This window comes from Pan troglodytes, chromosome 3 (assembly GCF_028858775.2).
Source record: "Pan troglodytes isolate AG18354 chromosome 3, NHGRI_mPanTro3-v2.0_pri, whole genome shotgun sequence".
In the NCBI taxonomy this organism is placed as follows: Eukaryota; Metazoa; Chordata; class Mammalia; order Primates; family Hominidae; genus Pan; species Pan troglodytes.
Window position 1 is genome coordinate 94,886,369 of NC_072401.2, and position 22,355 is coordinate 94,908,723.

At 33.8% G+C, this 22,355-nt stretch overlaps 1 protein-coding gene across 3 annotated transcripts in view; it reads left to right on the forward strand.

Annotated features, from left to right (window-relative positions):
* Positions 1-22,355, forward strand: part of GRID2 (glutamate ionotropic receptor delta type subunit 2) — a 1,611,884-nt gene that overhangs the window by 1,326,603 nt on the left and 262,926 nt on the right. For all 3 annotated transcript variants that reach the window (XM_054682694.2, XM_054682695.2, NM_001164703.1), the window contains 1 exon segment: positions 11,727-11,865. In XM_054682694.2, the coding sequence (XP_054538669.1) occupies positions 11,727-11,865 (139 nt within the window).

Sequence of the window (22,355 nt, forward strand, 5' to 3'; positions counted from 1 at the left end):
TAGACCTATAGCCAGTCCATAACAATATTTAGTCATTTAAAACCAACTGAAATAACAATTATATTAGTCAGATTATCAAGAGAGACAGACCCAATAGGATACATAGAGGCGTGCATCGAGGATATTGCAGGTTCAGTTTTTGCCACCACAATAAAGCAAATATCCCAAGAAAGTGAGTCACACAATTTTTTTTTATTTTCCAGTGCATATAAAAGTTAGGTTTACACTATACTGTATTCTTTTAAGTGTCCAATAGCATTATACCTAAAAAGCAATATACATACCTTCATTTTAAAAATACTTTATTGCTAAAAAATGCTGATGGAGAGACATGAAGTAAGCATATACTGCTGGAAAAATGGTGCTTTGCAACACGGGGTTACCACAAAGCCTCAATTTGTAAAAATAAGTTTGTAAAAAAATGTGTGAAGTGCAATAAAGTGAAATTCAATAAAATGAGGTATGCCTATATATAGATAGATAGAGATGTAGATATAGATATTTGAGTGGGGATTTATTAGGGAAATTGGCTCACATGATTATGGAGGCTGAGAATTCTCATGACAGGCTGTCTGCAACCTAGAGATTCTGAAACACTAAGAAAAGCCTCAAAACCAGGGAAGCTGATGATGTAATTCTCAGTCCCAGGCCAAAGGCCTGAGAACCTGGGAGTGGGGATGGGGCGGGGAACTAGCATAAATAAGTCCTGGAGTCCCTAGGCCAGAAAACCAGGGATCCTGATGTCCAGGGGCAGGGGAAAAACTGTGTTTTAGCTCCAGGAGACATAGAGAGAAGAAATCCTTTTCTCTCCTTTTTTGTTCTATCTGGGCCGCCAGCTAACTGGATGGTACCCACCTACATTGAAGGTGAATCTTCCTCACTCAGTCCACTGAGTCACACACCAGTCTTCTCTGGAAGCCCTCACTGATACAGCCAGAAGTAATGTTTTACCAGTTGTCTGTTCCTGAATCCAGTTGACACCTAAAATGAGCCATAGCAAAAATAGAGAAATGACATTACCTATCACTATTTTTTCAATAAATCATGTTATAAAATGTGCTTGAAAATTCTTTTTACCTGTATAAGATATAAAAAACTAACTTCATCCACAAAATAGCTTTTCTTCATGGATTCGGTCACAAGAAAATAAGTCAAAATATTTAAAACATTACATGTTTGAAGATGTTTATAGCAATGTAATATGTGATAGAATAAAAATCTCCAACTTTTCTAAACTAGGAGAATACTTAAATAAGCTATAGTAGAACTGACTGAGAAATATCATTCAGCCATTGAAGATGTAGTAAATAGGATACAAAATTGTATGTTTGACCTGACCATTACTACTGAAAAATCACATTAAAAATGCCAAAAAAGGACATATCAAAAAATGCTACCTTGACCCCTTCTTCAGTATTGGGCTTCTGAATATATACACTGGGTTAGTTCTGGGAACTAGATAAGAGGTTCCAAATTCCCACTCAGCAATTGAGGCTAGGTTTCTGCCTTCAGATGTGGAATTTTTCTATCCATACATATCAAGAAGCACCTTAACGGTTTATAAAGTATAACCTGTAATTAATAGATTGTATATTATGTAAATTATGTAAATAGAGGCACCTATTTTATTTTTAGGGTCACTGTGATCAATAAGCTATTACTATAGTTCTCTGAAGATAATACACTTCAATTACCACTGAGAAACAGCCATGACTCACTGTGGTAATTTTACCTCATCTCTTATAGTTAGTCATCCACACCACGCCTTTACCTGGGATACTGCTTTCATTTTGGATCAAGAAATGCAATTTATTGCAGGATTCCCCAGTGTTATCTGAGACTTCAGAGGAGAAGCACACAGAACTCTTCAGAGATGCTTGTGTTCTGCCCCCTTCCATGCATTTTTTAATGTCTTTGTGTAGGGAGTGGCCTTCTCATGTAAGAGAGGTGACCAAGTTTCTTGGAACAGATTCATTCCAACATTCCCACCTCCCTGAATCTCTACAGTAGGCCAGGGAGGTTGTATATAGGTTATTTTCAAATTTCATTCATTTTTGGTTCATTCTTTAATTAGCCAATCTAATGAATTACTACCACCCCCTGCCCAAGTATCAAGTCAGCACATTAAATCCCAAATCTGAAATCATTACCACCCATGACAATATATTTGCCCTAATAGATACTTAATGTCATACTATTTGGTGTAAACTTTTATAAGTGGGCTTTATACTTCATTGACTCAATTATTTTGGGACCTAATTTGTAGCATGGAGGCAATAAGGAGTAACGTGGTGAGTCCAGAAGAGATCTGTGAAATTTCCTATGTCAAGTTATTGAAAAGCATTTGTGCAGAAGAAGGCTGATTCCCTCAGAAGTGGTGAGAGGTTGCTTCCAATAACAAGAAGGTTCAGAAGAATTTGAAAGTTCAAATTTCTTATCAATGCATGAGATATCTTATATGGAGAAGATTTAATCAGCAATTAAGCTGTGCTACAGTCAAGCCTTAATCTTGTCCTCAGCAGTATCTACCCTAAAACTACAGGATAAAGAGAGTTCTTCAAAACTGCCATCAAGATATTAAAATTTTACCTTATTTCTGAGCTAGGCATTCATGGCCTTAAGTTTCTCATTTGCACTCTGTATTCATTCGGAGACTTCAGAGCAGTTAGCTGGAACCATAATCTTCAAAATCACTATTATTGCCATGGCCTTGCATTCCACCTGCACTTCATTCCATGCCAACACTGGTGGTTATTTAAACAATTATAATGTAACCACAGGCTGTAAATTGTCACAGTTCCATTTCCCATCAATATGTGCTACATAGATATGGGAGCAATCCAATCTCAGAATCTCATTTTTATGGTTCTGTTTCAATTACTAAATTTAAGAAGGAAGTGTTTCTAGGAGGGTGGAGAGGGACAGCAAAAATGAGCAGGGTCAGTGCATCTTAGATCCCAGAGGGATTGCAGGCTTGATGGAGGGAGGAAGCTCAAAAGATTGAAGATGGCATAGGAGATTGGAATGCTTGAAATTCAGATTACAGAAGGGTTTATATTATTCTTAATAATGGTAATATTCACTAATGCAACTTAAAAGGAATGTCATTGCATTCAATAGAAAATAACTATAAAATAAATTTAATGTAAATGAAACATTGAATACAAATTAGTTCCATTGAATGCCAAAAGGAGTTTGAGATTTGAATTTTCTTTGTAAAAGTAAAATCAAAATTTCAGAACCTTATTATCTGAGGCTTTGTTCTTACCATGATATTACTGGGTATATACCCAAAGGATTATAAATCATTTTACTATAAAGACACATACACATATGGTTATCGCAGCACTATTCACAATAGCAAAGACTTGAAACCAACCCAAATGCCCATCAATGATAGACTGGATAAAGAAAATGTGGCACATTTATACCATGAAATACTATGCAGCCTTAGAAAAGAATGAGTTCATGTCCTTTGCAAGGACATGGATGAAACTGGAAAACTAACACAAGAACAGAAAACCAAACACCACATGTTCTCACTCATAAGTGGGAGTTGAAGAATGAGAACACATGGACACAGGGAGGGAAACATCACACAGCGGGGCGTGTCGAGGGTTGTGGGGCAAGGGAAGGGAGAGCATTAGGACATATACCTAATGGATGAGGGGCTTAAAACCTAAATGACGGGTTGATGTTTACAGCAAACCACCATAGCACATGTATACCTATGTAACAAACCTGCACATTCTGCACGTGTATCCCAGAACTTAAAGTATAATAAATAAATAAATAAATAAATTCTAAAAGGTAATTGTAAATGGAACAACTTACTCACTGTAACATGATGTGATTTTTGTGCTCTCTCTCCCTACCACAAAAAGCCATCTCTTATACCCATGATAGACATGTCATGTTGTAGAAAATCTACCCTAGCTTGCAAATGGATTCAATATAGTGAACCCATTATCCTGTGGACAACAGGAAACCGCACTTGTATCTCTTGTTCACTTCCTTATTACCCCCACATCTTCTGTCAAAAAAATAAAACACTTACAGATCTGGTCACAGTGTCTCTGAATTTGACTATCAATAAACTTTAAGCAATACTTATATAAAGGTGACTGGCATAAATGAAGCATTTCAGAGATGATATATACATTATCTCCTCCTATCTTTAAATGTAGAATATGCTTATGCTGGCAATGACTTCCACACAAATTCCAACAATATCATCTTTCTTTGTTTTTCTACATTGTGATTCTGTAAGTGTAAAACACGCTAATATTTATTTACATTTTAATTGATCAGCTTACATGAACTATTCAGTCAGCTTGAATAATGAAAATTTTCTATTTACTATGAGTTTTTAGCCATTTTGTTAGTAACCTGTTTCCAATAAAGATCCAACTCTTGAAAAAGGAATGTTTATTTTTTTAAAAAAGGTATTAATTAGTTTTCTCCCATTTTTTTCTAATCATAATTTATAAGATAATCCTACCATTCCAGATTACAAATTAAAAATGTTGTGAGTGTTTAAACCTATAAGAAGTGGATTTACCAAACAACCAAATTGGAGACTCTTCAACAATTAATTGCTTTTTCATATTTCATGGAAACACAAAGATGCATATATACTCACACAGAATAAGACTTAGAATAACAAATTTTTGCCTGACTCAGATGGATTTATCAAATTTCCCAAACTTGCCTGAAGAAATTGCTTATTTTTAACAACTTTTTTAAGTAAGCTAATGTATACAGTAGCAAGGTTAATGTAGTTTTTCATGTGGTAAAACAATCACATCAAAATGAAAATCTGGTCAAGAAGATTTTCCTTAAAACAGAGGGGTGCTTTGGAAAATAAAAATTTTTCATGCTTTAGCAGAGCACTTTAAACTTATCAGGGGCTATAGGAATCCAAATACCCAACTTCAGAGTCAGACCTTTGCACACTCTGAAGTGTCATAAAGTATCAGCCTAATTTTTGCAATACTTTTTTAGCAAGGTGAGATTATGTATTTTTTTTAATTTGGCACATAATTATTTTGTCCTTTACCTAATTCTCTCTTCTGGCATCCTGACTCTATGAAAATGCATATTTTTTTTCTAATTGTGGATAAAAAAAGGAGAAAGAAAACAAATATCATTATTAAATTCACTATTCTCTCTCCTTATTTTCTTCTTTTATTTAGTTTTTAATTGTGAAGTATTATTTGCCTACAGAAAAGTACGTAATATATTGTGCAGCTCAATGAATTACCAGCAATGGTCCACCTGTATAATTGCCACCTAGGAAAAGATAGAACATTACCAGTGACCCAGCCCCCATTTCCTTTTCCTCAATCATTTTTCACTCTTCCCAAAGGTAACCATCCATGGGATCATCAACACTGCCATTCATGTTGCTTGCTTGTGAACAATTATTATACAGTGTGAATTATTTTACCCAACATTAGGTTCATAAAACCCATTAATGGTGTTGTTTATAAGTGAGATTTGCTTGTTTTCATTGTTGTGCAATATTTTATTGTTTGTGTTCAAAAAAAAACTTTAGATGAATGAAATTTAACAGAGTTGAATTGAGCAAAGAGCCATTCAGGAATTGAGGAGCCCCTCAAACCAGATAGGTTCAGAGCAACTGGGGGGCTGCCACAAGATTAGATAATATTTATGGACAGAAAGAAGAAAGTGACATACAGAAAATGGAAGTGAAGTACAGAAACAGCTGGATTGATTACAGTTCCACATTTGCCTTATTTGAACACAGTTTGAACAGTTGGTCACCTATAGTTGGCTGAAACTCTGTGATTGGTACAAGAGTAGGTTACAGTCTGTTTATACATCCAGTTAGGTCACAGTTCACTACCCATGAAGAAACCTTGAGGCCAAACTTAAAATATGTAAGGAGGTATCCAGTCTACTCTCAAAGTATGTTTGGGCTGTTTCCAGTTTAGACTATTATGACAATGCTTCTACAAACATTTCTGTCTCTTGGTATGTACATTCATCTAGTGGGTATGTACCTAATGGGGGAAATTGCTGTATTCTAAGATATGCATACGTTAGTTTTCAGAGATCGTTTATCAGAATGATTGACTGAACCAATTTGCAATCCCAACAACAGGGTACAAGCATTCTGATAGTCCCATGTCCTTGCCGACACTTGCTATTGTAAATCTTTTTATTTTAATCATTCTGGTGGCTGTGGAGTGGTATTTTTTTATTTTGTATTTCCCCAGTAGTTAATAAGATTGCTACCTTTTCATATATTTATTGGCCATTGGTTATCTTCTTTTATGAAACCACCTATCCATTTTTCTGATTGTTGTCTCATTTATTCTTATTGATTTATAGGAGTTAATATTTATTGATGATTTTTTGTTAGGTATATGTATTATAAATATCTTCTACTGTGGCTTGTCTTTTCACTCTCTTTATGGTATCTTTTTAACTATGAAGTATTATTGCAGTCAAATTATCAATCTTTTCTTTTGTGTTAATGCATTTTATGCTGTGTTTAATAAATCCTTTTCTACCCAAACTTGTGGATATATTCTCCTATATCGTTTTCTAGAAGCTTTATGTTTACCTTTTATATTTATATCTATAGGCTGCATGGTATTGATTTCTGTGTATAGTATGAGTTAAGAGACAAGTTTCATTATTTTTCATACATATATCTAATTAACCTAGAACTACTTAATGAAAAGACCTCCCTTTCTCTATAGTACATACTTTAGTGCCAGCTGGGTATAAATCAAGTGCCTATGTATGCATGGACAACTTTCCTTGATTTATTTGGTTTATCCTTGTACAACTGACCAACTGTCTTAATTACTATATTAATCTATAGTCATCAAGAGCCAGTTTTTTTTCTTCTTCCTGAAGAGTATCTTGGCAATTTTTGTCCTTTTGCAACTTCATATAAACTTTACATTCAGCTTCAAGCACATTTACTTGTGCACACACACATACACACAACCTGGGATTTTTAATTGGAAATTCACTGACTGAATCTATAGATCAATTTGAGGAGAACTTATATCTTTACAGTATTAAATCTCTCAATCAATGAACATGCTATATCTTCATTTATTGAATCTTCCTTTATTTTACTCAAAAATAGTTTTATAGTTTTTCATGTAGAGGTCTCTCATATCTTTAAATGAGTTTGTTCCTAGTTATTTGATCATTTAATGCTATTGTAAATGATATGTTTTTTAATTCTATGTTGTCAGTGTTGCTGTTATATATAAATAAAATCTGTTTTTGAACACTAATTCTGTAACATAGCAAGCTGATAACTAATTTATTAATTTTAGTAATTTATCCTTTGTTCTCTTAGATTTTCTACATACATATTCATATCATCACTAATTCATAACTTTTGTTTCATTCTTTCCAATTCGTAAATACTTTTTTATGATTTTTTTTTCTTGGACTAAAGAGTCTAGCACAACTCCAATTCAATGCTGAATAGAAATGTTAGCAATTTGTGTCCTTTAAGACAGTCAAAAACTTTTATTTTATTAGTATGTATGATACTTGATATAGATTTTCTTAAAGTACTCTTTATAAAAATAATGAACACTTTTTAAAGTTTCCAGTTTGCTGGTTATTTCTAGGTTTGTTTTGGTTTTGTTTTTCTAAGACTGGATGTTGAACTTTATCTGTACCTTTTCTTCATTTGCCAAGATCATATAATTTTTCTGTTTTGGTCCTAAAGTAGCGAATTACAATGATTGATTTTTGAATGCCAAACCAATCTTGCTTTCATATAATAAACCCTATCTGTTTATTTATGCAATTCTCCATTTGCTAATTTATTTATCTTTTAAATCTACAATCGTGTGAAAGATTGGCCTATAACTGCCTTTTATTGGAATAAATTTGTCAGGTTCTGTTATCAAAGTTGTGCTTTCTTTATAAAATAGATTGAATAGTGTCTTGCTTTTTTCTAACTTCATGAAGAATTTGTGTACAATTAAAATTAATTACTCCCTCATATATTTGGTAGATTTTGTTAGTAAGACCACTGGCCTTACATTTTGTGGTGGGTAGGTTTTAATTCCGGATTTGAAATCTTTGATAGTTACAAAACCATTCAAATTTTCTATTTCTTTGGGGAGGAACTTTTTTAGGAACTTGTCCATATCATCTTAATTTTCAAATTTATTGTCATAAATTTGTACGTAAGTTATCCTTCTATTATCTGTAACATCTGTAACAATGTACTTTTAAAATTCCTGTTACATTTTTGTGTCTTCACTTATTTTCCTTGTAAGTTTCAACAGCTTATTTTGGTCTTTTTAAAGAACCAAACTTCTGTCAGATCAACCTTCTTAATTGCATTTCTTATCTATTTTGTTAATTTTTGCTCTTAATTATTTTCTTCCTTGTACTTGTTCAAATTTAACTTGCTGATTTTTTTCAACTTCTTTAAATTGATGAGTAACTCAGACTACTTTTCTTATACATTGCAGGCTATCAGTTTCCTTCAATACAATTTAGCTGCATCCCATCTACTTTCAAAACTTGTGAAATTTTGATATGGAGTATTTTTATTATCATCTTATTCAAAGTACTTTTCATTTCTCTGGTGATTTTCTTTGACCCATGACTTCATTTATGCTCATTGGGGGATTTTCTTGTTGTCTCAGTCCCACCCTCATTTGGCAAGCCCTGGACCCCAGTTTTATTACCACCTAACCATTGAATACTTTTAAAGTATTCCTCAGTCTGTTAGTGTCTTAGCTTTCTTTTTTTAAATTGGCATATGCCCCTCAGGGAAAACCATTTCCAAATATGAAGCTATCTTTCTGGGTTATTTTCTTCTCCAGGACTCTGGGCCTATAAATTTTTACTGCCTCTTTAGCTCTGAAAACGCATTATGTATTCAATTTTTCTAGTTGTTGTCCGTGGGAGGATTGTTCTAAATGGCTTCATCCACCAACCATTACCAATCATTACCAAAATTGGAAGTCAAGATTCCCATTACTTTTAATATTTGATTCCTAAATGTAATTATCAAATAACATTTTATTTGCATTCTACAAGAATATTTGAGTTCCTTGAGTTGCAATTTTTATAACAAAGATTAAAAAACTCAAGTATGCTTTTATGTGGGTGATAACAACTCTAATCAAGGGTAAAACTTTAATAGAAATGAATGCCCAATTAGCATTTTCATTCATAAATTTATTGTTCTAATTTTGTTATACATATTAACATCTTTTAGTCTTTGGCGATCATCTTGTTCACATTTTATTATTATTTTTTCAATTAGCTATTTTGACCAGAAAATCCTCATATGGATGTAAAAATAAATATTTTATTTTGCTTTTACCTTTCAAAAGCTGGGTAAATATTTATTTTGCTTTTAAGAAGAAGGTATCTAAAATGCATTGTAACTTATTTTGAAAAATGGGTTCCAGATATCAGAGGTTAGCCTGTTCTGAATATAATACATCAGGGGAATAGCTTAGAATATAACCAAAGGGTGTACTTACACCACGTATAAAATTTAGACATATTACGTAGTGGGAACTCGTGGTTGTAATTAAAATATGCCTGATATTATAGTAAATCGAATCCTGTTAAGTCATTCATGTATTGATAGAACTACATGAATGTAGTATTGTATCTCTTTATTTCCACCGTGAGTATAAAACTAACTTCTTTTAGAAGGCCTATTAATAGTTCACATATAGCATGTATTAGTGTAATAATATTGCCATAAAAAATAACACAGACTCGGTGGCTTAATAATGGAAATTTATTTCCTGAAAGGTCTAGAGGCTGGAAGTCCAAGATCAAGGTGTCAGCCAGTTTGGTGCCTCCTGAGGCCTCTCCCCTTGGCTTGCAGATGGTCACCTTCTTGCTGTGTCCTCACATGGCCTTTCTTCCATGCATGTGCATCCCTGGTGTCTCTTCCTTTTCTGATAAGGACACCAGTCATATCGGATTAGAATCCATGCTTACAATCTCACTTTACCTTGATTACTTAGTTAAAGGTCCTATCTCCAAATAACAATCACATTGTGGGTTAGAATTTCAGGACATGAATTTGAGAGAGAAATAATTTAGTCCATAACACAGCACATATTCATTCAAAAAAACATTACCCACTTAATATGGGACAAGGACTGTTCCTATATCAAAAATTATAAAGGACGGAAATAAACAAAAATGTTTAAAACCTAATACATTGTTATTTTTAAAAACATAAAGGAATTGGCAGTATAGGGTTGTGGGGAGTTATTTTAGATAGAGTGGTGATAAAAGATTGTTATAAAAAGATATCCTCTGAGCAGAAACCTGAAAAAATTGAAGGAAGACGGAATGTATGAATTATAGAGGAGAGAATTTTAGGCATAACTGTTTGCAAATGCAAGGGCCCTGGGACATATATCGGCATGGCTCTATAGAGGAAATTTCAAGAAAGCCATTGAGAGAATGGTAAGAAATAAAGTCAGACAATTGACCTAAGATCAGTATACACAGAGCCTTGTAAACCTTGGTAGAGATTTTTTATTTTATTTTTTAAAGAGTCCTGGGAAGCCACTGGAAGCTTTGATAGGGGAATCCCATTGATCTGATTTTCATTTATAAAGGCACCATGGTAATAGACTTAGGAGAGGTACTCTCTAGAATGTAAGTAAATAGGGAAACCACATAAGTAGTTCAGTAGTAGAGTCAAAGATGTCATCTTTGAATTGGGTGTCAGCAGTAGACAGGATGAGATGAGGTAGGATTTGGGATGTAATTTGAATGTAATGGTGACAGGACTTGCTATTGAAGAAGATGTTTGAAAATTCCTATTTTTGGTCTAAGAAATAAAGTAAATAGTGGTGCTATTCCCTGACATGGTGTGGACTGGCTTGAAGGAGAGTTAATTTGGGAGTAAAATAAAATGAGTTCTGTTTTAGATGTCATAAGTTAGAGATGCATATTGAATTGCAAGTGAGAATCATGTAGGCTTTTATCTATAGCTCTCTAGAAAGAGTCAAGATAGGGGGCTAGAAATGTAAATTCTAGTGTTATCAAAGTATACTGTAGATCATAGTCAAAGTCAGGGGACTCGTTGATATTGTCCATGGTGAGACTATGGACAGAGAACAGAAGCAGTCTAAGGACTGAGCCCAAGAACACTCCAACATTTAAAAGATGGAGAAGAGGATTCTGCAACAAGATTGTAAGAGTAGGAAGTCAATTAAAAGTAGAACAAAGCAAGTATGTGATGCTGAAGCCAACACTAATATGTGTGATCCCATGATCATTAACAAGCTATGTTTCTAGAGAATATAACAAAAAATAATCCTTTCAATATTATTTATTTAACTGGAAATCTGAAAATTTGTATTAAATATAGGCATAGCAGTATTAATATCACCTAACTAATGAATAATCAAGCCCTTGGAAAGAAAGCATATACCTGTGATTATAATAAAAGGTAATTAATTATAGGGTTGAACAGGAAGGGGGAAGAACTATCATTTAAACATGTTATACTAAATATTTATCATGCTTCTTTTGGCTGGGTCTTTCATAATCTCATAAAAGAGAATTAAATATGGAGTGATGAAAATATAGAGATCTATGTTGATGTTAAGCAGAAAAATTCTCACTACTTGCAAGTTAATTTGGTGTTGAATATAGATGACTTCAGATCCTCAATAAATACTAGTTGATGTTCTTTTTTATCTCTTTGCTTCTTTCTACAGGCGGGGAGGTCCCGTACACGACTCTGGCTACCCGAATGATGATGGGGGCTTGGTGGCTATTTGCTTTGATTGTTATCTCATCTTACACGGCAAACCTCGCTGCTTTCCTCACTATTACACGCATTGAAAGTTCCATCCAGTAAGTAAACAATGTTTCCATTAGCCACAAAATATGAGAAATGATAAGAGTGGCCAAAGCTATCTGAGAATAAGTATGTGGTGTCTCATAATAAATGTACAACTTCTCTTTGAGTAAAGGATCAATTTTGTGTTACTGCAAAGTATCACTGGTTAGTCCAAGTCCTGGAAATGCAGTATTGGTAGAGCATTTTTTATAAAGTAAAAATCTGGCTACGATTTCAATGTTGCTTCCCACATTTTCCTGGAAGGATAACACATCTTCAGAATTTTAGTGTCCACAAAGAATGACTATATCTGACTAACACTGTGAAAAGGAAGAAAAAAAAGAGTCATACTTAAAAGGAAATCTTTGCCTTGAGTCTGTCCCATTATGTACTGTCAGAATAAATAGTTGAATAGATACAGATGTTTGAGAGATAGACGGATGATTGGGGATTGGGGAGAAAAGAAAAGGGAGGGGAATAGCAATCAACAGAAAATTATAGTATTTCAGTAACCACATTCTGTTTTTCTCTTCATTACCTTATACTTCATGTGGTCCTTATTGCTGCTATTTACTGGTTGCAGTTGGAATGCTGGGAAATAGTGATTAACTATGGTGCACTTATTTAATCCTAAAAGTTACCTAAGCCAGTGTCTCAATTCACAAATGCCATTTCCGTAAGCCCGTGGAGCCCAAGGGCCTTTTATCCACCACAGCCAGTTTTGCTTTTGTGGTTTCATGCTATAAGATCAGCACCACAGTATAATTTCTGCCTTATTAGAACATAATGTTCTATATATTGTTTTAAGAAAAATTTTCCTGAAAATGTTTTCTTCATCCCCAAACAAGATAAGTTTGAATTTTCCTAAAGTTGGACATTCATTTCCCAAAAAGCTGGCAATTCAAATTCAGAATAATTAGATATGTCAGGGAATTCCTTAGGAATGTAACTTGTTTGGAAAAGAAAATCTGGGTAGTTATTTTCTTTTAAAAAGAATGTAAATTAAATTCATTAGTAGCCACAAAACTATTATAGCATAATACCAAAAAAGTTAAGAATTAATTACCTATAAATAAATAGGGTATTATTATCTATTTGCTCATTATACAAATTGAAACTCCCATATTCAACTAGTAATGCTAATAAGTAGTCAATTATTTTATCCATTCATAAAAATGATGTTTCTAGTTTCTCTCATGAAATCATGCTGCTCAAGTTGTTTTCCAATTATTCCTTTGATACAGAACCTTCATATTCCCCCAATTTATTGTCCATGTAAACAGATCTATGTGTGACATAAATTACAAATCATACAGAGTGAAACTTATACCATTAATGGAAAGCTTATACTGGTGACCCCATAAGCATCATACTTTAAGCAATATGAAAATGATTACAAGAGCCCAGCCAAAAGATCAATGAAATGAGTAAAATTATGAAAATAATAATAAACATTTATTGATCACTTACAAAAAGCCAGATTTTGTGATGCATTAGCTTATTTTAAACTTACTATCATCTTCAAAAATACATACTATGAATAACTCATTTTATAAATGACAAAACTAAAGTTGAGAGGATAAGTAACTCACCCAAAGCCTGCAGCTAGTAAGTGACTGAGTAAAGACCAAATCTTAAATCTGGTTCCTGAGCCTACATTCTAACTGCATCATGTTAGTTCCCACACCACACTTGAACTTGAATTTCTGTATGAATCTTAGGTTTTAGAGAACACAAGAAGAAACTCGTCATAGCATTTTCCATTGCTAAGGGATGTAAAGGATGAAATTCTCCAAATCCTCAACTGGTCTGAGGAAATAAAGTATCAAAAGTTAGGTGACTTTTGTGTTATAGGCATGTAGGCATATATCCCAACATGAGTTAATTATGTCTATAATTGGTATCTACCATTCAGGGTAAGACTTTGGCAAATCCAATCAATAGAAGTCATTTTAAGAAAAATAGCTTAATTGTCAAATAAAAATTGGACATATTTAAGTTATACAATGTGATGATTCAATATACATATACATTGTGAAATAATTGACACAATCAAATGCACCACCCATGCTGCGTTAGATTCCCACAACTGGTTCATCTTCTGAAAGTTCGTACCCTTTGACCGACATCTCCACATTTTCCCTCTACTCTAGCCCCTGGCAACCACCATTCTATTCCTGCTTCTGCGAGTTTGACTTTTCTAGATTCTACATATAAGTGATATCATATAATATTTGTCTTTCTGTGTTTGGCTTATTTCACCTAGTGTAATATCCTCCAAGTTCATCCATGTTGTTGCAAATGGCAAATAGCAAAATAGTTTTTCATCAATAAAATTGAGTATTTTATTTCATTAACATATTTCTTATCAATTATGTTGAATGTGTCACATTTTGGGTATCCTTAAAGCTCAAAATTTATGTAGTTCACATCTGACTTTGAAGTGTTTTTAAATAAATAAATCGTAAAAAGTTTAAATAAAATAACTGATCCTATGCAGTAAACAACAACTGTCATTATAGTAAACAAAAAATCATGGTTAACATTGACTGAGAATTTATAATGAACCAGAAGTTAAGCATATTACAAATATCATCTCATTTATTCCACAAAATAACCTTAATAATACAAGTACTCTTCTTATTGCCATTTTATGGATGAAGAAACAGAGTTTGGAAGATAATGCTTAAGATTACACACTCAATAAGTGTCAGAGTTGAGAGTCCAATCCATGTCAATCAGACACCAATCCGTGGCCTTACCTGTCAAATTCTTTTTTTTTTCTTTTTTTTAATCTAGTGGTGGGTCCTAGAATTTGTTTGCTTGATATGGTATTTCTCTGAGGTTGCAGACTTTGTGGTGTCTGTAAATCTGAGTTATTTAGTTATTACTAACTTTGCCAGCACCAGTTTTTATCTAGACTTTCATGCAATAGCAGTGGGAGGAGAAGCCTGTCTCAAATTTTTCATCCATAGGTTTATCTAAAAGTAAAACCTGATGGAAAAAGATTGTAATTTCACATCATGTTTCCCTCAAGTGTAGTTCTACTGTCCAAAGTAACTTTGCATTCATTTTTTAAAAAAATCATTCCTTTCCAATGCCAACTGGCATTATTAAAAGTCATCAGTGGGTATAATAAATCTCTACTTCCTTGTAATATTATCACTGGACTAATTTTGGAATGAGAGAATCAGAGCCAAATAAGTTAAAAGAAGCCAGATTCCCTCCCGAAATTTAAAGATATCTTCTAATTTCATGCCTCAACAGTGTTGGTAAACATAACTGCCTGCAGTGTTTCTTAGAAACATTCAAAGTCTCATTTGTAACTAATGCCAAAGTTTCTTGGGAAAATTCTAATTTTTCTTAGAAAAGACAAACTTTTTTTCAAAGTAGCATTCAATGTCATGCTTCTTAATCATTTATATTAATAAGATTTGCTCATCACCAAATGAAGCTGCAGTGCATGTCAATGTACTTTTTCCAGCCCAATTTTGCCGTGCCATTGGCAAACACATGCCAACCATAGCTTCATTTCCAAAATTCAGCGTTGCTTCTGCAGACTACAATGGGCAGAGGTGGTTAGAGGAATGTCAGTGAAGGGGAGAGAGAGAGAGAGGGAGAGAAATCAGCTTCTTTGAATTGATGGTTGACAGAAACTCTTCCACTTTGCTAGGAGCAATCTAATAGATTTATTTTGGGGAAGCTGAATAATTTCATAAAATTTTACCTTGTTTTTAAAATTAGGTATCTGTGGGCATCTAATCTAACTGGCACTTGTTATTAATAAAAGTTTTGAAAGGGAATTTTCCCTGGAAAAGATAACCCATAAATTTAATTTCATATCCCTTCAGTGATATGGGCAGCACATCATAACTATGTCCTATGTTTAATATAATATAATGTGACAGAGTATGACACAGTTCAGTTCTTAAAGGGAAAAAAATGCCATTTCCACAAGCCTCTAATGACAATTTGGGCTTTTTCATTCCCATTGAGAGGTAACAACATATAGTTAATTGTTTTCAAACACCTAGAAATTGGAATGATTTTTTTTCTCTTGATAACTAGACTAATAGTGGCAATGGTGAAATGGAGCATGTGAAGCTTTGAAGGTACTTCAGAGTAAGCACTGGATAATAGCATCATCAACATTAGTTCTGTTTGCCTTTATTGTGATATTACTTCCAAAAGCTACCTAGTTCACATAAAAGTGAAAATAGCTATGGGAAAATCAGGGTTACACAGTTATAGTTATTAATAACTTTAGAATCAAACTGGTCTTTGGTGATGAAACTTGAGTTTTTTCATTCCCAGGAGCTGCAAGTAAACTTGGACCTACTCAAAGGGATCCCAACATCCCACCATATTTTTGTGTTCAGTGCTTTCATTCTCCATAATGCTTAAGGTTGGAATAAACAAAATATTGAGTTAATTCTGCCACTGAATCTAACTAATATGGGATAGCATTGCTTTCCAAACTGATACAGAAAGAGATCCATAAATATTCTATTACTAAAGAAGAACCCCTTTTCCCTAGCATATCAGTAACAGGATTTTTGCCATCACCTTGGTCTACATTTTGAAAAGAAAATAATTATTGAGCAATTTTTTTCTAAGTGTTCACATGTGAGTATGATCCAATTATGCTTAGAAATTCAAGCATCACCAAATCTGGTACTAAAGCCTGGAGACAGAGGGAAGGATAGCAAGTGACAGATGCTCTATAAAGAAAAGGAAGGTGGGACTAAATCATCGAGGGCATGGTAAGACTTGTTAAGGAATTTGGAATTTTTCCTGGAGGTAATGGAGAGTGACATTGTTGTAGAAAGACAACTTTATCTCTGGAGAGGAGGACATGTGGGAGAGAGAAAATGTAGGCATGCATGGGAGGCCGTTAAAGGTGTCTAATGCATGTATATTTACAGCAATTAACTAGTATGTCTCTACTTGATACGACTATGTCTCTACTTTTTTCAAGGGCTACTTAATTTGATAATACTAGAGGATTAAGGGTAACTTAGAAATTTGGCTTCAGAAACTTCATATTTCTAGGCTAACATTTACTTTTGTGGATGTAAGAATATTGCCTCAGTTAATTTTGTTTAAGATATTTAAAGAGAAGATGTGGCTTACTATGTTTTAGCTAACTAAGTAAAAAAGAAGACAGTGATTAATGAGGAAATTCTGGAAATGACTCTGTTTAGGCTGCGTTTCACATGCAATTTTGTAGAAAAGTTGCATCTCAAGGTCTACTATTTGTGGGCCCCATCTGCCTCTCACTTTTAGCTTTGAGCCATCAACAAAGAAGTTAGACTTATTTTTATTCCATTTGAATGCATTTTTTTCCTGATTGTAAAAAAAAAAAAAAAAACAGGCTGTTTTGAGAAAATAGGAAAGTACAAAAAGATGTCGAAGGACAAAGCATTAATAATCCATAAACTGTCATGGGGCAGTAAGTTCTGTTAATATTTGGACAAACTTTCTTATAACTTTTAATTTTGCAATTATTATATATGCACAGGAAGTTTCAAAGATATAGTACAGAGCAGTGTCATGTATTCTTCTCTCAGTTCCCTGAATTTTTGCATATTAAGTGATTATACTACAAAATTAAAACCAGGAAATTGACATTGGTACAATGTGTGCAAATTGCTCTATGACATATTATTACATATGTAGACTCCTATAATCACCACTGCAATCAAGATACAGAACTATTCCATCATGGCAAAGATCTCTCTCATTCTACCCCTTTATAGTCACATTCACCCTTCCTTACCAACCCCAACCTCTGGTAACTTACTGTGTTCCCCATTTCTGTAAGTTTTGCGTTTCAAGAGTGTAATATAGGATTGAATCAGAGTATGTGGCCTTTCGAAAATGGCTTTCTTATTGATTCAGCATAATATCCTTGAGATCTATCCAAGTTGTTGTATGTAATAGTTCATTGCTTTTTATTGCTAAGTAATAATCCATGGTATGGATGTACCACAGTTGGTTTAGCAATTTACTTACTGAATGACATTTTTATTGTTTCAAGTTTTGGGCTATTACATATAAAGCTTCTAAGAACACTTACATGGCAGTTTTCTGTGGATTTTTTGTTTGTTTGTTTCTCTGGTATAAATGCCCAGGAATACAATTGCTCGGTCATGTGTTAAGTATATATTTGGTTTTTAAGAAACTGCCCTACTAATTTCCAGAGTGGCTGTACCATTTTGTGTTTCCACCTGCATTGTATGAGAGATCAAGGGTGTCTGCATCTGTGTCAGCATTTGGTGGTATGATTTTTTTTTTAGCCTTGCTGATAGGTATGTGGTGATGTCTCATTGTGGTTTTAATTTGTATTTTATTATTGTGTAGTGGTATTGAACATCTGTTCATGGGCTCATTTGTAATCCTTATCCTCTTCCATGAAAGGTGTTTTCATGCTTTTTGCCTATTTTCTAATTGGGTTGTTTACTATTAAGAGTTCTTCACATAGTCCAGACACAAAGGCTTTGTCATATAGGTGGTTTGCAAATATTTTCTCCTAGTCTGTAGCTTGTATTTTCATCCTCTTTATAGGGTTCATCATAGAACAAAAGTTTTAGAAGTTGATGAAGTGCAATGTATCAATTTTTTCATTTTATGGATTGTGCTTTTGGTTTCATGTCTAGCACTCTTCAATAAGTCCAAGGTCATGAAGATTTTCTCCTATTTCTTCTAAAAGTTTTATAGTTTTACATTACACATTTACATATTTGATGCATTTTGAGTTAATTTTGTATAAAGTGCAACGTTTAGGTTCAATTTTTCACTATGGATATTCAAATGCTCAAGCAGCATTGCTGAAAAGACTATCCTTTCTTCATTGAATTGTTTTGCACCTTTGTACAAAAAAAAAAATCTGTTGGCCATACTATGTGAGTCTGTTTCTGTGTTCCTACCCTGTTTCATTAATCTATGTTGTCTATCCCTGTGCCGGTAACACAGTTTTGATTACTGTAGTTTGAGTAGAGTGATTCTTCCCACCTATTTTTTCAGAATCATTTTAGCTATTTTAGTTCCTTTGTCTTTTTATTATAAATTATAGTATAATCTTGTCTATATCTACAAAAATATTGCTGAAATATTGACAGTAATTGCATTAAATAAATTGGAGAGAGAATTCACATTTTTAATATGATGAGTCTTCCGATCTGTAAACATATGTCTCCCCACTTATTTAGATCTTTGATTTATTTTATCAGCACTTTATAATTTTCATTATACAAGTCCTGTACATGTTTTGTTAGATTTGTGCCTAAGTATTTCTTTTTCTCAGTGATTACAAACGTTCTTGGTATCTCGATCCATTTGTGCTGCTATAACAAAATACCTAGGTCTGAGTAATTTATAAAGAATAGAAATTTATTTCCTCACAGTTCTGGATGCTGGGAAGTCCAATATCAAGGTGCCAGCAGGTTGAGAGTCTGGTGAGGGCCAGGTTTCTGCTTCCAAGATGGTACTTTGACTGCTGTTCTATGTCCTCACATGACAGAAAAGATGGAAGGTCAAAAGGGGCCAAACTCATTCCATCAAGTTTTTTTATAAGGAACTAATCCCAGCCATGAGAGCAGAGCCTTTATGACCTGATTGTCTCCTAAAGGTCTCCCTCTTAATATTGTTGAACTAGGGATTAAATTTCAATATGAACTCTGGAAGGAACACAAGTATTAAAATCATAGTAATTGAATTTTTAATTTTAATTTTCACATATTCATTACTAGGATATAGAAATACAATTGTTTTTTGTCTGCTGATTTTATCTTGTAATCTTGCTAAGCTCATATCTTACTTCTAGGGGTTTTTGGTAGATCCTTTTGGATTTCCTAGGTACAATTTGTAAACTTACTAAACTCCTTTATTAGTTTTAGGAGTTTTTGGTAGATTCTTTGGATTTTCTAGGTATAGCTTATGCCATTTACAAAGTCAGGTGGTTGTATCATTTTTCTTTCTCATCCAGATACCTTTTATTTTCTATTTTGCCTTTTCTTTGCTGGATAGAATTTACAATACTATGTCAAATTAAGAGTAGTGAGAGTGAATATCTCTGCTTTGTTCCCGATCTTGCATTATCTGTAAAGTTTTTTATTGTAGATATTATTTCTCAAATTGAGGAAGTTATCTTCTATTCCTAGTTTTCCATGTGTTTTTCGTCATGAATAGGTTTTGGATTTTGACAAATGATTTCATTTTTTATTGATTGGTATGCTCAGGTAATTTTTCTTTATTAGCCTGTTTAGTGGATTACATCATTCATTTCAACAACTATTTTTAAAACAAGGTAGAGGCTAACTATATTCCCTGCTTCTATTTCTTCTCCATCTTTTTCTCCAAGTCTTGATTTTCTACTTGATTTTCTTCCCTTTATTGATTCGAGTCAATAAAATATCATGACTGTCCCTGCCTGCTGCTTCACATCTTAGTTTCTTTTCCCTTACCTTAACTATTGTTCCTCTCTCTCCATTCTCTTCCCAATAGAGTTTATCCACTGGAGTGTGGAGTCCAGACTGTTACCTTCTCCCATCCTGAAAATTGGCTTGAAAAACTTTATTATTACTTCATCCAATAAAGATGAATACAACTCTATTAGCAAAGCATATTGAGCCCTTCTTTTCCACCCACATTTCTGTCCAGGGGCACCAACAAACTCCTTCTCACTTTTTCGTGCTACAGTCAAGCTAGACTCTTATGGGACATTGCATGCCTCTCTGGAGCTTTACATGCTCTTCTCTCTCCCTGAAATCACTCAAAACCCCCTTCTCTTCCGGTATCTTCCATTTTCCCAGGCATAATTAGCCATTACTACACATGTGCCTTCTCTTTGCGATTTTAAGTTCTTCAAAAGCAAAGACTATGTTATATCCATCTTGAGAGGCACTGCTAGAGTGCCTCTCAGAGTACCTAACAATAATATGAATAAGAGCAGCTAACATTTCTTGAGTGCTTGCTATGTGACAGCTAGTTTTCTAAATACTTTGCATGGGTTTTCTCATTTAGTCTTTGTAATAGCCCCATGAGAGATATGTTATTATCATCTCTATTTTATAGATGATGAAACTAAAGCTAGGGTAGTAAACCCAGGCAATCTAGCACTATAACTTTTTACCAGGGGAACATATTGTATGCTAATTACAAATACGCTAAACCTTAATTGTATGAAATAAATAAATGAATAAATGGCATCCATAAGGGTTACTATAAATTTCTTAGGAAATAAAGAGAGCTTTGCAGAAAAGAATAAATGGCAGCAGTATGTTTAGCTAAGTTACTTCCAGGTATTTCTAAGTTATGTGGTATGCAAGTCAGTAACGGGAGACTGGATTCAAACAAATCTGCATTCGAATTCTTTGCCACTTAATAGCTCAATGACCTTGTCAGGATTCCATAATTATTATAAACCATATTTTCCTAAGAGTAAAAAAGGGATAGATTCAACTTCATAGGTTTAGTGTAGTGTTTAGTGTAAAGATTAAGTGAAAAAAGGCATGAATAATATAACACAGTCCATGGACAGCACCTACCTAACATTTGCTTCCATTCTTCTACATTTTCTCTAGGCACTCATGTAGATTCCTTGGCCTGTCTTTCTCTCTGCCCCCATTTTGATGGTATTTTTGTCATTTTGTCCACAATTCTATATATTAATTGTTCCTTTGACCTGATTCACCTAAATCTCAATGTTTCTTGCTTATGGAGCTACTGTTTCTGACACAGATGTCACCATCCTACCTTACAGTCTGTCTTGCTGAGGGTTGTCTTTTTGCCCTGCTGCTTAATCCTCTCATTTTCCCCAAAGATAAAAGCAAAATAAACAAACAAAAATCTGATGCATCTGCAAGCCTTATCTGAATTTAGGCATAAATAAGGTCTTGGAAGAATGATTCACTCTGTTATCTCACCTTAGCTAGTGACTAACTAGCACTGAGATCAGGTTGCTACTAATAGAGACTGGCAAGACCCCTGGGTCAGGATATATATTAGCCAGGCAAGTTTTCTCTCCTAACTCACCTTTATTTAGCCCTCTCACAATACACAGCTCAAATACTCAAATATAGCCTTGCCACATATTCATAACTATATTTGGTGTCTCCCTTTTTTGAACCACTTCACATCTACCTCACTTACACCCTGTATTGGAATACTATTCTACTTGTTTTACTTCCCTATTAAAATGCATATTCTTGAGGGTTGTTTTATCATCTTTGTACCAGTTCAGTGCCTTATGTAGTGTATTGTGTGAGTACTTAGTGGGTTACAAGTAAATATTCACTCACTGAGTGAACTAGAAAGACATTTTTTAGAATCTGACCTGAGAGTGTGAAACTCCATGACTTGTATGTGTACCCCATTTAAAAAATTAGATAGAAATATGAAAGCTATTTCTTTGTCCTATTATTCCAGGATAAGAGAGGAAACCCAAAATGGTATGCTCTCTAAGTATCCTTTGTGTCACCCACTCACTCTTCAGTCTTCCAGT